This window comes from Epinephelus lanceolatus, chromosome 17 (assembly GCF_041903045.1).
Source record: "Epinephelus lanceolatus isolate andai-2023 chromosome 17, ASM4190304v1, whole genome shotgun sequence".
Classification (NCBI taxonomy): Eukaryota; Metazoa; Chordata; class Actinopteri; order Perciformes; family Serranidae; genus Epinephelus; species Epinephelus lanceolatus.
In genome coordinates this window covers 23,158,694-23,176,230 of record NC_135750.1, presented here as the reverse complement: position 1 = coordinate 23,176,230, position 17,537 = coordinate 23,158,694, and the positions used below count along the sequence as shown (strand labels likewise).

The 17,537-nt window shown below is 39.9% G+C and overlaps 3 protein-coding genes across 3 annotated transcripts; 1 reads left to right on the top strand and 2 right to left on the bottom strand.

The window, feature by feature from the left end:
* Positions 1-11: 11 nt before the first annotated feature.
* Positions 12-6,234, bottom strand: echs1 (enoyl CoA hydratase, short chain, 1, mitochondrial). Its single transcript, XM_033612661.2, has 8 exons — positions 6,061-6,234; positions 2,626-2,823; positions 2,416-2,543; positions 2,172-2,271; positions 1,954-2,058; positions 769-888; positions 602-669; positions 12-505 (listed from the first exon to the last, which is right to left on the bottom strand). The coding sequence occupies exons 1-8, from the start codon at positions 6,149-6,151 to the stop codon at positions 440-442; spliced, it is 876 nt and encodes a 291-aa protein (XP_033468552.2). The 5' UTR covers positions 6,152-6,234; the 3' UTR covers positions 12-439.
* A 1,990-nt stretch (positions 6,235-8,224) lies between these two features.
* On the top strand, positions 8,225-10,642 carry sprn (shadow of prion protein). The gene is made up of 2 exons (XM_033612385.2): positions 8,225-8,326; positions 9,078-10,642. The coding sequence occupies exon 2, from the start codon at positions 9,078-9,080 to the stop codon at positions 9,543-9,545; it is 468 nt and encodes a 155-aa protein (XP_033468276.1). The 5' UTR covers positions 8,225-8,326; the 3' UTR covers positions 9,546-10,642.
* Positions 10,643-10,700: 58 nt separating this feature from the next.
* On the bottom strand, positions 10,701-17,513 carry mtg1 (mitochondrial ribosome-associated GTPase 1). Its single transcript, XM_033612384.2, has 11 exons — positions 17,276-17,513; positions 17,073-17,137; positions 15,657-15,761; positions 15,307-15,393; positions 15,131-15,187; positions 13,483-13,573; positions 13,337-13,398; positions 13,143-13,239; positions 12,957-13,038; positions 12,728-12,840; positions 10,701-10,983 (listed from the first exon to the last, which is right to left on the bottom strand). Exons 1-11 carry the CDS (start codon positions 17,376-17,378, stop codon positions 10,886-10,888), a joined length of 960 nt encoding a protein of 319 aa, XP_033468275.1. The 5' UTR covers positions 17,379-17,513; the 3' UTR covers positions 10,701-10,885.
* Positions 17,514-17,537: the final 24 nt, after the last annotated feature.

Here is a 17,537-nt window from a genome sequence, read left to right as displayed (position 1 = left end):
CAGTCTCTCCATTTGTGTTCATGTCTCAGTCACAGTGCTGAAAACCACACTGAAGATTTATTTGTAAAATGTACAGAGAAATAAGCTGCCTACAAAATGCAGACAAACATTTAGTAGTGACAATGAAAAGGCAAAGTCAGTACGAGTCATCAGGACTGATTCCTCCTGTAACACACTGGCAAAGTCATCAAACAGTACTCACAGTCAAACCCCACCGCACTCCTGCACCCATTTGATTGTGATACCAAACCTCAGCAGGCAGAGCTTCACTGTGATAAAATAGCAATGTGCAATCACTCAGTTCCAAACCCTAATTCAAACATCTTGTATGTTTCACTACAATCAGGATTTTATAGTCTTCAGCTTATTGCAGATAAGGAAATAACCGGCTGATATCAAGGACGTTGTGTTCTTGGCTGAGCTCTTGGTTTGCTCTTTTTTAATTGTCCTGGAAACTGGCTTTTCTCTTCTCCACAAATGCTGTCATGCCTTCTTTACGATCATTCTGCAGGGAAACACAGACACACACATCATGACTGAACTGTCAAAATCAGAGTCGCACCCCTCCATCACTCACTCTCAGATGGGCTCTTGTACTCACTGTTGCAAAGGTACAGTGGAATAAGCGCTTTTCCAAACGATTACCCTCAGCCAACGTCAGCTCAAAGGCTGCAATCACACGGAAGAACAAGTCAGACACTAAATCAGGTTTAGCAGGTTTAAGGATATTGGACATTTTTTAAAATTAACTGAACAAACTTTACACACCTGCGTTAACAGCCTCTTTAGCCATAGCAGAGACCAGTTTGGAGTTGGCAGCAATTTTCTCCCCACATTTAACAGCTTCAGACACCAGCTGGTCAACCGGATAAATTTTACTCACCAAACCTGGAAAACACAAAAAGCTACTGAAGCAAGTATGATACATATATGAAGAGTGGTTATTTTATTAGGTACACTGATGGTGTAATGTAAGAGGCTCATATCCTAACTTTAGTAAAGTGCATGTCTGCCCTGTAACATGTTTAATATCTCTGTTACCCAGTGGTGGAAGAAGTATTCAGACCCTTTCTGTGAGCCAAAGTACAAATACAATAATCTAAAGAGTCCTTTATTCAGCAAAATGTATTCAACATATTAGAAGTAAAATGACTTATTCTAGAGATAAGTGCCCTCTGTGACTGACATATTATTATAGACTACATCATTAGATTGTCAGTGATGTTGATGTTTTAAAGGAACTGCCGTAGGTGGTTTAACGTCTTTATATAAAAAGTTAAATAGTTTAGTCCAGTGGTTCCCAACACTGGGGTCGGGCCCCCTCCAGTGAGTCACAAGATGAATCTGAGGGGTCATGATATGATTAATGGGGCAGCAAAGGAGAAACAACAAAGTTCTACTTCACAAATTTATTTTCCGTTTTTGGACATTTTTTGTAATCTTAGCTTTTTTGGAGCATTGGATAATTTTACCTCTTTGGACCTCAAATTATTTAAATGAAATCATAAGAGAAGTTAACAGGGGAAATGTCTGTTTGGTGGAACTGCCAACAACTAATGGCAATCTAAGATCTGACAAATGGCACCAAGGAGACAAAAGTCAAGTTTCATTCTTCACAATGCATTGTATTTTATAAGCATGACATATATGTTTTATGTGAAATCTTAATCTGCAAAGTAACACAGTAATTAAACCAGTTGAATAAGTGCAGTGGAGTAATATGCACAACATTTCCCTCTTGCCTGTGGTGGAGTATAAATGAAATGGAAATTCTCAAGTCAAGTACAGGTGAGAGGCTCTGTACAAAAATACACCACCACACTTGAGTGGGTCATAATGAGGTCATAAATATTGTTCCGTACTGATCGATTAGTTGGAGAGAAGGCAGAATCAGTCGATCAAGATTTTCTTTGCTTGACTACAGTCCTTATTACTTTCCAACACTGCTGTTACCTGACTGCTTGGCGTCTTGCGCAGTTATTCTGTCTCCTGTAAGTACCATCTCCATCGCCAGGGATTTGCCCACCGCACGGGTCAGGCGCTGGGTGCCACCCGCCCCTGCAGGTAGACAGGCGTCATTTACAGCTGCTCCAACAGCAAGAATCTGGTAACTTTAGTATAAGGAAGTTAAATCTGAACAGGAAGGAAAGTCAATACTAATGAGTCTTTACCAGGAATGGTCCCGAGCAGGATCTCAGGCTGGCCGAACTGTGCCTTCTCTCCGGCGTAGATGATGTCACACATCATTGCCAGCTCACAGCCTCCACCCAGCTGAAAAAGAAGAACGTGTACAGTGACTTGTCTTACTGACGTTGTTTCATACCCCATTTACAGTTTATGCATCCTGAAGAGGCTCAAGGACCTTTCACTCAATTAAAACATTAATAATAGAAATAAAATGTAAAACACACTCACAGCAAATCCGTTGACAGCTGCAATCACAGGCTTCTTCACTGTGGACACTCTGTTCCAGTGACCCAGGAAGTTTCCCCCATAACACTCCTGGAAAGTTCGATTCTGCATCTCTTTAATGTCTGCTCCCGCTGAAAGACACAAAAGTCGAGCTGTTATTTCAGCTCCTCATAGGAGGAAAAATGCAAAAACAAGCACAGAGAACATGCTTACCAGCAAAGGCTCTGTCGCTGCCAGTGATGACGATAGCGCCTATGTTGCTGTCTTCCTCAAAGGCATCCAGGGCTGATCCCACCTCCTTCATCAGCCCGTCACACAAAGCGTTGAGAGCCTTGGGTCGGTTCAACTGGATGAAACCCACATCTTTGTTCTCACCTCGCTTTTCCACCAAGATATACTCATACTGACCTCCTGCAGGAAGAGAGAACCAACACCGATGGTCAGATAAGTCTATTGTGTATTTAGTATCACTGGTTTCTGCAGGACCAGTTTCACAACTGTGCTGGAAAAACCAGCAAGAATGATATGACCTAAAGTTAATTATTCTTATATCACTTTTGTTTTCAGGACTTCCCAGCTGTGTGTAACAATAATGCGAGCCTTGCCCAGGAGTGATGATCACCCTCCTAGCTACTGGAGCCAGCAGTAGTGAAAGTGCCTCTGACATTTTATCAACATTAGAGAACATATTTAAGATCTTTGGAAATTAAATCTTATTGAAGAAACTGAATTCGATCCTTTTTTAGTCCTGTAAAGACCTACTGTACACGGGTTGTCACCAACTCCTTAACTGGGAGCGGCGTAGACTTTCAACAGGTGATGCTGGGTCACCGAAATGGTCTGAGTCCTGGTTAATCATTCAAGAAAAGGTGAAGGATCGACTCTGATGGCCTTGTGCTGAGGTCTTACAGAGACCTTGGAGGCCCCTGATACACCTTTAAGAGTGTGGTTGGTGCTGGCATACAGCTGTTATGTATGGTAGGGCTTTAAGAGAAAATCCACCCCAAAAACAGAATTCACTCGCGTTACTTCAATTGTTTTGGACATTTTACGTGTCAAACTGTTGACATCATAGTAACATTTAATTAAATGGTCAATCTTGCTTTCTTTTACAGATTTTTTTAGAAAACAAACTTAAAACACATCAAAATTGAACGACCATTTCAACGTTTTATCATCTGTGCACCACACTATTTCAGAACTTCATGGAAAATACGCTGCCCACTACCCTCGTCTCATCGACGGCTCCTGCACTGAGCAAGTCAGGAGCACAAAGTTTCTTAGTGAGCACACTGCTGATGACCTCAGGTGGTCACGCATCAACACCTCCCACACTAAGAGAGCACGACGTCTCCACCACCTCTACCGTCTTAGGAGAGCCACCCTCCCCGCACTTATCCTGTTCACCTCCTACACAGAAACAATCAGGTGTGTCCTGACCAGCTGCATCACTGGTAAGGGATCTGTAACAACTCAGACCACAAGTCTCTACTTGGGATGTGTGCCATTAACTAACTAGTTGATTAAATGCTGCTACCCTTAATTGTCGGCCCCAAAAATACTTGTCATTTAGATTTATTATTAGAATTATTTTTATTGTATGCTATTACATTTACCCAATTAAAATGATGTTGTAATAATCAGGCAAAAAAAGCGTTTAACAATTTTTAACGGCTCTTTTTTTCAGTCAACATTTGACCTTATAGATAATACTGTGCTTAGTTTTGACTATTCCCTGAGTGCTTTCCTACTTTTAGACTAGTTGGCTAGTTAAGTTGCAACTATGATTTAAACACCAAGGAAATGAGTCGTAAGAACATTCCTAGTCTTTACAGAGGATGGTGCTCCATCGACGACATTTTTACTAAACACTGAACAAACGGTGTCTAAAAGACCTCTCCTGTAGCTTACCTCATGTTAATGCTCACCATCATAACCTGTATGACTACCTGCAACATTCATACATAAATATCCTCAGGGATCAGATAACTACTACTTTTGCACAGCTTACTTTATATTTGCGACTTCTACAACTCTCATGTAGTTGTCCTGTATATTGCACACTATTGCACAGTGTGTTTGTCCTCTGCTTTGTTTGCACATTATGTGTGGCCTGAATGTTTGCTTTTAGAGCTCGGTGATATGGAAAAAAATCAAATATTACGGTTTTAATGACCAAATATGATTGACATTGTGACAATATTGTATGGTTGACTACTGGTGCTGTCACAAAATATTCACACAATGAGACTGTCGATAAATAATCATCAGTAATGTGGATATAATGATTAAGTGCATAAGGGCAAATAATTGAACAGCTAGAACAGTCTGGTAAGTTCAGAAAATCACATCACGTTACTGTAATGCAGCCTTTAAAACTAGGAAAACACAACACTTATGATATCCAAAATCTAAGATAATATCTAGTCTCATATCACAAATTTGATATGATATCACAGTTATCTCTGGTCTCCCCACTGCACTCCTTAACAGGCTTCAAATCAGTCATAACTCTGCTACCTGGATCATTACCCACACCCAATCATCTGACTACATCATCTCCACTCTCATCCAGCTACACAGCCCCCCTGATCAGTACCTGATTGATTACAAAAACCTTCTGCTCATCTTAAAAGCCCTCCACAACCTAGCCCCCACTTATCTGTCTGACGTTCTCCAGGAGTAAAACCCCTCTCGCTCTCTACGCTCTTTCTCTGCTGGTTTCCTCACCATTCCCACCTCACACCCTAGCACCATGGGTGCCAGGGCCAAGCCTCTGGAACTCCCTACCTCCACACATGCAACAGTCCAGCAGCATAACATCCTTCAAATCCAATCTCAAATCCCACTTATTCAAACCAGCTTGCACCTTATGTGTACTCTGAATGTTTGCTTCACTCCTGCTGTATGTTAATCTGTCATTCTTTTGTGTACTGTACTGCGATATATCCAGATGGATGGCAGTAAAGTCTCTCTTATCTGCCAGAGGGTCTTAAAAGTGTTAATTATTGCACATCTGTCCACACATCTGCACAGTCACCCTGACTGCTGCCACACTGTTATTCAGCCACATCTCTGGAGCAGCTTCAGGATGTGTCTCTAGACTAAAATCAACAATGAAATGTTAACTGATGCCATCAAATTGTCCTTGTTGTATTTAGGAATTTTAATATGGGTGTTTCTTATCCAGCTTTTGGTGATGTAGTTTTAAATTCTTTAGTTGTCTTTTGTTTTCTAACATCTTAAGACAATACTGGAAATAGGTGTTTTCATTTTAACACCATATTCTTTAGATATTTGGTCTGTAATCCATAAATAAATCATATCAAACACCTAAAAATCACAAATAAATTCTAGGCTGTACAATAATAGTAACACCTGTAAATTCCATTTTAGGGTGGAATTTCCCTTTACACAGTTCAGGTCCTCATGTCAACAACGTGCTCAGAGATTATCCTCCATTAAAGACGCTCAAACGTTACATGGTGCAAACAACACCACACACAGCTGAATTAAAACAAGTTATGTGGCAGTCTGCTTCACATGTGTAGCACATTCAGTGACGCAGGTTTCTTGACATTGTGGCTGCAGGGCCACTGTGCTCGTGCAGCTGCAGTAACCTGACCCCGGACATGTTTTTAGACACACCTGAGCTGTAGAGGCGGGCAGCGGACAGCAGGGCCGGGGCTGCTCTGGAGGACTTCAGGAGGGAAGCAGCACTTCTGCAGAGGAAAGCCATAACTGCGACGACGGTAGGCTGTTGTCAAATGAACTTGCTCCAAGATCGCTAAGGCTACTTCCGCCTGCTTCTTCTTCGTTGGTGTTTTTTCCATGAAGTAGCATGTTTCACAAACTCACATCACTGCCCCCTGCTGTCTGTTGTTGTAACTACCCCCACCGCCCTCCTCTGAGCTTATTGATCAGTCCTCTCACTTTCAATAAAATTAAATACAGTGTTCTGTATTCATGCAAATACTGTGTTATTATAGCATTTTTAATTCTTCTTATTGTTTACTCCAGGGTCACATATAAAACAATAACAATTAGTTGATATAATTTATTAATTATACCATTTTCATAAAGGGTGCCACACAGTATTAGCCTATTGTCTCATATCCTCCTGAGACTTTTGTTTGGTATGCATTTTTAATTTCTCCTAGCTATTTGGGATCAGTAGGACCCAATAAGTATAAAAAACTATACAATGTCAATGTCCCAGTGTCCTCAGATGAGTACTTCCTAATTAACAGTGTCTTAGCTTGTTACTGTGACTTAAATCAGTCACATTTATATTCCATATCAAACTACAAACATTATTAATCATAAATAAACAATTTTCAAACATAAAATGTGATCAGGTTTTCAACCTAGTTCACTTTTGTGTCAGGATTGACTGCAGACTGACTTGGCAGAGATGGCTGCCATCTTGTTTTCACATGGATTAGTGTATTGTGCAAATTATCCTTCCGCAAGTTCACTGACAGAAATCTTGTGATGACTTTTACTCCCTCAAGATGGTCATGGTTGATCGTCTTCTCTGCGCTCTGCCAGGGCCACTAGATGGGACAAAAAAGTGTCCATGAATGGGGACAACAAGTCTGAGTTAAGTAGAATGAAGTACAACCCAAAATGAGATGTCCTCATATGAGGATGCAGGGTCTCAGGAGTTACATACGTCCTGGTGAAATAAAATAAAAATGTATATATTATTATTATCATCTGATCTTAATAGCATTATCTTATAATATCTGGTAAAGTGTTCAATACAAATGAAAATGTATATCATATATTATTTTTATTTATTTATTTTTTACATAAAAAAATATTTTAAAGGATAAACAGATACACATATTGGTTAAAATGGGCAGGAGCCTACATTGGTGCAGATTACGAGTGGGACGCAGGGGACACATTCCCCTAAATATTTTGTGTTTGTAATATCATTTTCTGGGTCGTGTGCAATGCTACTCCTCATTGTATGTCATATTCAATATAACATTGGTTATAAGGAGCAGTCTGTTTTTTTCCACCATTTTAGTTTTTTTTTAGTAACTCTTGTACTTATCATACTCCTATTGTTACTCTGTTAGGCACCGGTTTTTGCTTTTGCTTCTTCAAACACCACTATCTTGTATATTTGCCAGATATTTAATACTCTACTGTTATAAAGCTGGGCCAAGTGAGTGACCCTGATCCGGGGAACCCACTGGTTGTGTGGTTGGTATTGATTGTGAGTGATTAAAATTGTGGTTATTGTACTTTGTGTAATTTGAAGCATTCTCTGGCACAAGAATTTCCTTTGATATAAATAAAGTTCTATTGAACCGAATTGAAATTAAAATAATATTAAAAATATGAAAGTAGCAGAGGACTTTTATTTTGACTAGACTGATGCTGCAGAAAAGGTACACATCGGTGCATAAAAAACACCATAACATAGGAAATTAAGTGTTTGATGCTGAAAATTTTCTGTCAGAGGGCCTCTAAATCTCAGCCTCATAGGTGCCTCCCTAGTGTGAAAATAAGACCTAAGCCCTTATTCGTTTATGAAAAGATCACATAATAATAATAATGATAATAATAATAATAATAATAATAATAATAATAATAATATATTAGGTTAGGGATTTTAATCAACAGCAAGCTTCCCTTTTCCATTTCCATTCAAACATAGAATACGTGTAGAAATAATCCAGTGAACACCTTAGAAAAAGAAAAACTAATATCAAAGGCTCCCCATCCAAGAAGCTTTTGATTAGATTCATAAAGCAGCATCTCTTCAGATGTGCCTGTGAGCGCGCGGCGCGTTCTGGTGTTCTTCTGCGTGAACGAGCCTGCATCGTCCGTGACAACCCCTTCTCCTCTTTCCAACGAGTGCCAAAACACAAGGAAGGATAAAACACACGGAAATAAGGTAAGCACCGAACATCAGGATATACTGGTTACACGGGGACGTGGGTGTGTATGGCGACAATGTGTTTCTTTATAAACGGTGGTGTGATTCCTTCAGGCTACAGCACAGAAGCGTTCAGGCTGATTTATGATAATAGGGACATCATGCATGCATGCATCTACAAATCGTTTTATTATATCACTGCACGGATAATAGTGAAAATGTATTGTACATTTCTACTCAGTGATACAGTTCCTTGTTAGAGCTCAGTAATACATTTCAAATGATTGCCTATTAGGTACTGACAATGCCATATTTATTTATTTTTTCTTATTCATCCTAAGACAGAATGTTTTTTTTATTTCAAGTGTATGAAGGCTGAAAGCCAGCAGCAATGTTCTCTGGTGAGCATGTTTATTTTTATACTGACCTACTTTAATGGAGAGGGGCAATCTGCAACACAGAAATGTCTTTATGAAGACAACAACACTGAACACCACACGGACATCTCATATTTGTCCACCAGCAGTGTGAAAATACTTAGTCAGTGCTGCTGGTATATTATGTTACACCAGTTTAGGGTGATGTTGTGATTATTCATACAGAATTGACCAGTAAATAGAAAGCACTGACTGTCCTGCAACCTCAAATCAAAAGATGTCTGTGTGTTTAACGCCTACATACTCAAGACAGATGGGTGATTTCTCCATTTCACACATTAAAGGTGCAGATATTCCTCAGGTTTGCTACATTATGTATTCCTCCTGCACAGATGTCAGGGATGAACCAGGTGCTTGCAACATGCTGGACTTGCCTCCTGCTCTCTGCTTTCCTGTGTGAGCCGGTGTTGTCCAAGGGCGGTCGTGGAGGGTCCCGGGGTTCCTCTCGGGGCACCCACTCCCGCAGCTCCACAGCGGGGAGTTACCGGGGAGCAGGCTCCTACGGTGGGACCCGCTCCCGCTTCAGGGCCGCAGGGCGCTCGTCTCCAGTGAGGGTGGCAGCGGCGGCAGCAGCAGGGGCAGCGGTGGCCTTAACAGCGGAGAAATGGTACGCCTCTGCCTACCGCCGCAGCAACGCTGACAGCTCAGACGAAGAGCTGGATTACTACAACAGGACCAATTACTTTGATGCACTCATGTCAGGCTCAACTCAAAATGGATCTTCTCTCTCTCAGCTGGTTTCTATCATTATTGCAACATTTTACCCAAACTATGGACTCTTGGTGGACACTATACTGTAGATGCTCAGCTTATTTTTTAGGATGAATTCCTGAATCAGTCTATGACTGAGCTTCTGCTCTGGATCTGACTGTAATGTGCAGGACTGGCTGGACCTGCAGTGGAATGACCAGTTAGAGGTGCAACACAGTGGGGGAAGGACAATTACAAAAACATCACTGTACTGTATGATTTTACACTTCTAATCTACACCAAGAGACAAATGTACATAACCAGCAGAGTATTTAATGAGACATTTCATCTCTGTCAGTGTCAAATCTACATGTGTGTGACAGAAACTGGGGCCGCCTTTGCTTCCTTAAAGCTTGATTCCTGATCTAATTCTGAAAATCAGAAAATGAATAACCTTTGTAAGTGTACTGCCAATCTCAACTGTATCTTAAAAATCTTTATTTTCATAATATGCACAAAAAGGTGCAAAGTAAATGACCAGCATGAGTACAACTGAGCCAAATAATTTGTATGTATTAAGCAAACTTGGGGCTAAATATAAAGCCTGCTAACACTTTAAGACATTCCAAAAAATTTTCTCGGAGTCAAAGCACCAAGTTTGCACCAGCATGATTGAAAATACAACATCCCCCAGCAATTTTTATAATCTTCAATTCAACTTTTTGTTTTGAGACAGAAAAAAATTACAATTTGTGGAAGTTTTTCACTCCATTCTTTCTGCAGAACTGAATTCACCACTGGATTTAAAGATCTATGTATTAAGGCAGTCCCATCTGCAGCCATAAAGATGATTCTCTACCATCAGACAAGGCAAATGAGAGTATTGTTTGTTGTAAAAGCTAAAGTGCATTCCCACAATCATCTTGAATCTCTGTGCAATCCATACCCTTTTATAATACCTGAAATTAAGCCACGTCATGTCTGCGAGGGACACTAGAAAACAAGCTGCTGCTCTCAGTTATTCATGTCTCTGATGGGCTGTCCATCGTCCAAGGAGATTTTTTTTTACCTGCAGTAGACACTCAGGAGCAACAGACTGTTCCATATCAATAAGTGCACTCTCTTACATTGTACAACACATATGTGCATAATAAATTAAGAGTTTGTTATCACTGTCTTTATGCTAATAAATATCCTGTTTACACCATGTCAGATTTCTGCCTCATGTATTCCAAAGGCAACGCTAAAAAAATGTGGTATCTGAGTCCAGTTTGATTCTTTTATTTACAAATGATACAGTGCTTTCTTACATAACATTTATAAACAAAACAGACTGCATCATGTCCCTGAAATGAGGACAGAGATGGACTTCCCTTGGTGATGCTTTTGTGGGGCAGCGCTGGTAAAACCTAGAAACACTCCCCGGTTATCTTCGTTAAAATGTCTGAGGTCAGTCCAGCATTACTTGTCCCAGCTCTCCTTTCCTGAAGGCTCTGATGAAATTGTAAGCTGCTGCTGTGTAGTTTGGGACAGTGATGGTGATGTTCCCTGAGGGAGATGAGGAACATTTTCATATTGGGACTTTACAATGTTTCTATGATGGTGACATAGAAATAGAATGAGGGTAGAGCGGACATTGAACTGTTTGCGAGAGAGAGTACAAAAGAAAATGGCGACTGTTGTTCGATGCTATGGTGACAACACGCCAGTGGGACTGTAAAGTGTGTCACACAGTTTGAGAACTCTGTTTGTGCCTATTATTACACCTATTTTTCAATCCATATTTCTCTCTTTAACTTAACTAAAATTAATGCTAAATTAGAACTCATCGTCAAACACACTCAATTCAAACTTAGAAACAAAATAAAACTCACCAAAACTGTCTCAGTCAGTGTTGTTAGTCACCTAATTCTTTCATCATTTACTGTTCCAACAATCACCAACTCTGGTTTGGTCAAAATAAAACCTTAATTCACAGAGTTAGATGTGAAAATATGCAGATCTGCTGTCTGCTGAGCAGCAGCTCCCACTCGTTCTTTGGAGGCAGCTACAGAACATCATGTTTTAACAAACATGCAATTAATGGCAACAAAAGAAACAGGGAAATAACAGTTAGGGTAATATTCTAAAAATTAACGGATTGCTTATTTGAACTGTAACATTACTACTCCATTGCTTGTTGCAAGTTTGCAACTTGGCGCAAGTCAGTTGTGTACACAAGTTTATACTGAAGTCAGCCCACTAGAGCAGTTGCAATTCCAACAGTGGCTGCTGCTCTGACCATCCTGCTACACTGGCTAAATCTAAACGTCCGTCCTCAGGACTTACCGACTGAGCTCTCGCGGACTTCTGTTGTACGTACTGTGACAATATCACCGTCATCACAAGTCTGCGAGGGCTAGGCAAGCTACTAATATACAGCCTTTGAGACTTTTACTCACTGCCATGGAAACATTCAAGCAACCATTACAATCATTGTAACTGCTGCCATATTTTGTCTGCTCATCTGTCCCTGCAGATAACAAGATATAAATTCCGTCTACATGGTTGTTTTGTGAGTGAACGAACATACAGACTGCAGACATTTAAATACAGAGATGTTTGTGAATAAGGACCGAGCTATGACTAAATAAATCAGATAGGCCTGTTAGTTACATCACAAGATCTACTTTTGTTCTTTTTCAGCCACTTTTCCAGCCTGTATATCTGGCATTACACTGTGCAACCTGTAGGATAGGCTGCAATAAGACAATGCATTTTGATTCCCCTCTATAGCCCATATTTCTACATATTTCTGTATCATGATGTTGAATATTATTTCTGGCCTACACGATTCAAGTATTGCTTCAATAGGCTACAGTAACTGTTCTACAGACACATAAGTTTTGTTTTTTTTGTTGGCTATTGGAAAATAAACTACCATGTCACGTCTGTATTGCAATGAATTGTGGGCAGTTGAATCAGTGAAGTCTTTACCCCAAGCAGACTCTCTGGAAGTCTGCAGAAAGGCTACTTTATGACCACTTGTGGACTGGTTGAATTGTGGATTTGGACAGCCCCAGACTTCCCGGGAACGCGCCCACAAAGTCTGCAAGTGCGGTGAAGTCCAGACATTTGGATTCAGCCGCTGATACAAGTGGGAATGTCAGCCCTACTCTCAGTCTATTCCATTTTATTATGGATGGTAATCAATCTGACAAACTGGCTTGAAAGCAAATAAGTGAACTAATATAATAACTGATCAGTAATACTGTGTGTAGCAGGACTATCTGTAGGAATAGCACTTTCTTACCAACTCCAGTAATGGCTTTGACCCGTTGTGTCATTCCAAGTTTTACAGCAATACGTTTGAGGACATGCTGAATGTCATCGCTTGGCTCTTGGAGGTCGTATTTCTCTACGTAACTGCGCACACACACACACACACACACACACACACACACACACAGGTACAGTAAACAATCACAGCCATGTGATAAAAGTACGACACTGACCATGTAAAAATATTCTTTCTACCATACCTGAACTTCTCAAGCCTGTTCAGGGAATACAGTAAGTAGTCAGCGATTATGTCTTCACCCACTAAATGGTCCAGAATAGTTCCTGGAGAGGGAAAGAAAAAAATATTAAAATACTTGTTGAAGACACTGGAAAAACCTGATGATGTTTCCACACTGTGTTTCCTGAATGACAGTAGTTGTACTCACCACATAACGCCAGCTTCATGCCCGTTTCAACACTCTCAATCTTCGGAGGCAAGACTCCTGGCGTGTCCAACAGGTGCATTATGGGTCGCTCACACACCTGAGGACAAGGACAGCTACAAATACTGCGCAGATGTGCACACACAATGAACCCATGAACACATATACACAAAGACAAACATGTCCTCTACACTCACCTGTATTTTAGTCAGGACTGCTTTAGTTATACCTGGCTCTCCGCCTACTCGAGATGCACGACCTGAAATATAAAAGCACCGAATATTTATCACTGAGGAGGTGATCAAACTGAATCACTGTCCAACAGCTGCTTTATTACACATACCTTTTTTCAAGTTTGTTCTTCTCAGTGAGTTAATAAGAGATGACTTCCCAACGTTGGGTACTCCAATCACCATCAGGCAGTAATTTGTATTCTGAAAGATTTACATGACAAATTTTTTTTTGGCAATTTATAAAGCTATTTATAAAGCTAAATGTGCTCAAGAACATGAATTAAAAACAACATATTTAAAATGCTTAATTTCAATGACAAGTTACTTTTGGATATCACCGTGCCAGTCATGAAACATCATCAGGTAGAGACACATGTATTTTATCACTGAGCTGACGTTGTCTGGAGTATAGTGACACAAAATAGATCATTTTTTGAGCCAGACAGGTGATGTGGGAGACAACCTTAAAAGCTCCAAAGCATGTGGTGAGGAAATATGACCATGAATACATTAAAGGTATACTAGGCAAGATTAAAACAATTCTCATACAAAAGTAATCCCTCACAATCATCACTTGCAGCATGACAGTGTGTGGCAGTGTCTGTATCTAAAGAGAGCGTGCCGTCTGCCTTTATTTTCTACTTATTTTGGTTTATTTGAGACATTTCTGGTCATCAACCTTTGAGTAGTGGACTCTATAAAAATGTAGCAACCACCCGCCTCTCTCCTCTGCTATGTGGATGCGAGCTGCAGGTTGAGCCACACACACTCAGAGTTGAGAAATGGACAGGATGAATTCACACAAAATCCATCAACGCAGCACATTCCTGCAGGGTTGTGCCGAGGTGTGTGTGTGTTTACTTGTGCTTTAGAATGTAACCGCCGTGAAACAATACATTTTTATTTCTCTGATTCACTGCTTTGTCCTCCCTAACTTCCTATGAATTTATTCTCTAGCTCGCTTGACCACCGCTGCTCTCTTAGTATCGTTGAGCCAAAGAGAAGGGGCCAAGTTTGAATGTCGTGTTTACAAACTGTAAGTAAAAAGTCCTGCACAGCATGCCTTTAAATTTGGATTCACAGAGTAAGGCAGTGATGCTGAGCTGACAGCACAGTGTGTTGAATGTGGTGAAATCCTGTCACATGAGGCGCTTAAACCATCAAAGCTCCAGAGACACTTCAACACAAAGCAGCCGGGATGTGCTGGAAAGTCACAAGAATATTTCCTAAGGAAAATGTACGAGCTTCAGGCACAATGAAACGTCATTAACATTAACAGCTGACAGTTGCATAACACATATTTACTGCCCAGTTTGTTTTTCCTCCTTATTTTGTCATGTTGTGTTTCTCTCATGTATTTGGGAAGGTGGTCCTTGGAAATTTTATAACAGCCAAGAAGTGGGCCTTAAGTTACAAAAGCTTGACAACCCCTGGGTTAGAGTACGGCCAACCTATTGGCTTCTAACACCTTAAAAGCTGAAAAACATACAAATATAATTGACATAAAAGTGTAAATAAATGGTTCCATGTGGTTTCAGCTCCACTAAGGCGACAGAAAAAACTTACAGTATTTTGGTTAGCATTGATCATAGCTCTGTGGGGCTATGTCCTTTTATTTATGTTTTATACTTCTTCTATCATATGTAGCTTATTGCCCCGGCAGCTGTAAAATGCCTATTGGGCTACAATTTTTAACTTGTTTCTCTCAAAGCTGAAAGTAGATGAAATATATTATCAAACTGCCTTCAGTAATCATACCTCAACTCTGTTAAAGCGTGGTTGGCTCTCAATCATTTCCACCACCGTTGGCACCAACTGCAGAAAAATGACAAGCAGCAGTAATTTGCACATTCATGCTCATACTTGTTATGTTAGATGAACTGAGGACACGTCTGCACACAGTCAAACGTTAAGTATCCAGAGAAGATTTTTACCTTTTTGATGTTGTCATCTCTCTGCTTTAAACAGTCTGTGAAGAGAACATTCCTCACCCTGTTTTTTTCTAACGTCTTCAGGATTCTCTGCAGGGCAAATGTAAAGTAACAGTTTAAAATAATTTAAAACAAGACTACAAGAGTTTAAGAGAACAAGAACAGGACATGCAATTTAAAACCTGGAAAAGAAAAAGCTATTTTTAAAAGCATTAAAGGCAGTAGTTACATATATATATACACACAGAATAACACTGTAAAACAAGCAGGACATATTATTAGCTGCAGCAAGAAAGGAAGAGTTTAGTGCGTACACGTGATGACATGCAACAAATAATAGCAAGACTTTTGACCTGCTTGTTGGACAGATCAGCGAGGTCCATCTTGTTGAGGACCAGCAGATGAGGTCTGACATCTAGAGTCTCCTGAAACACAGGGTTTCTTCCCGAAAAGGGGATGTCCTTAATGTTAAAGAAAAATCAAACAGTTCTCATTTCATCTCTGCATTAAAATGAGGTAAAGTGCTCAGATTTTTAACTGTAGTGGGGAAGAGATAGCTGTAATTCAGTGATCTTTGTGGTGGCTGTTACTTCTAATCTACAAGTGCTTTCTTTCTGGCTGTACCAAGGTCTGGACTTAATCACAAAGGTAAATGTTTCTTTGCTGTTAGAGCTCCTATACTCCTGAATTCTGTGAGGTTGATGGCACTTTTTTATTTTATATATTTTAGAAATGTGTTTTAGCCTGATTCATTTAAAAAAGGTCTTAAAAAGTTGTCATATGTGGAGAGGAGATTTACCACCTCTAGCGTACAGGATCGAGATGATCGAGATCTCTACGCTTGTTCACAGAGAACATGATATTTTGGCTGAGCCCGTCATCCACTTTTGGAATAATATATATATGATTTAAGAAGGAACTCCTTAAAATTATTTCCAATGAGGTGTTTCTCTACAAAGAGAAAAAACTTCTTCACACTTTGTGCAGTAAAAGCATGGCACAGGCTTCCAGAGGATGTAGTGAGGGCTCCTTCAGTGAACTCTATTAAAAACAGATTGGATTAATTCTGGTCAACAAAGGATATTTTTTATCATTTCAAACTGATTTGTGATTATTTACAAACCAGCTCTTAAAGGGAGAGGGAAGCAACATAAAACCAGATGCTTTTTATAAAATAAAGTTATTTGTGAATAAAGTTAGGATTAAAGTTACAAACAAAATGTGAGGCAAACTAACTACAAAGTAAAAAGAGCTAGTGGGTGCTGTTCAACTCAAGAAATATAAATAACCAAATCGGACTTTTGAAAACAAGACTTACTAATCTTATCCAAACAAAATCAAAAGTGTAGTATCCTAAATTATTTAGTGGACAACTGGAAACACAAATTAAACTTGTTTGTTTGTTTTGTTATATGGCATCTTTGCTGTAGTTGGTGAGTCTGGTGTCAAGAATTAATATCATCTACCAGAAAATGTTGATTAAATTCCATTAAATTAAATAAATTAAAAGTCGTAATTATAACGCTCACAGTGCCTCACTTTATATTTAGATTCATTAGTTTATTCTACATTTCTTCTCCGGCTGTGTGCTTTGTAAAGAAATGTGTAACCTTGTTTTGAACAGTGTTAAATAAATAAAACAGCAGGCATCTTCTGGCACTACCAATGATAACATGATAAAATAACCAGAATTCCTTCACATATAAATAACAAAAAGACACTTTGCATTGTTATATTCTACCAACAGTGCAGTAGAGAATAAAGGATATTCTGGCATCATGGATCTCTATGATACAGTCCACACTCTTCAGGCTGGCTCTCATCTGCTTCAGTCCTGCACGCAGTCAGGTGAAAACTGTTATAGTAACTTATATTACACACGGAATTACCTGCTTTACACAAATACGAACATTTATATTCGTGGTGCATACACCTGATATACTCTAGAGATGACTTAAAGCAAAGCTGTCACCTTTAGCCATGTGTCCGGGGAACCAGTGAGCCACTTCCCGTCCTCCAAAGTCGAACACGGTCCTGAACTTGCTGACATTACGGAGCGCCTCGTGCAGTTTCATGGCGGCTGCTCGTCTATATGTGACCGTGTTTTGTGTGTACGGAATTATTATTATTATTATGCCCCAGCTAGCTACAAAGTATCTGGCTAAAGTTCAGCATCTTGCTGCGGTGGCTCGGACGTGTTGGTCATGATGTGCCTCTGTGTTTACATGCCGACT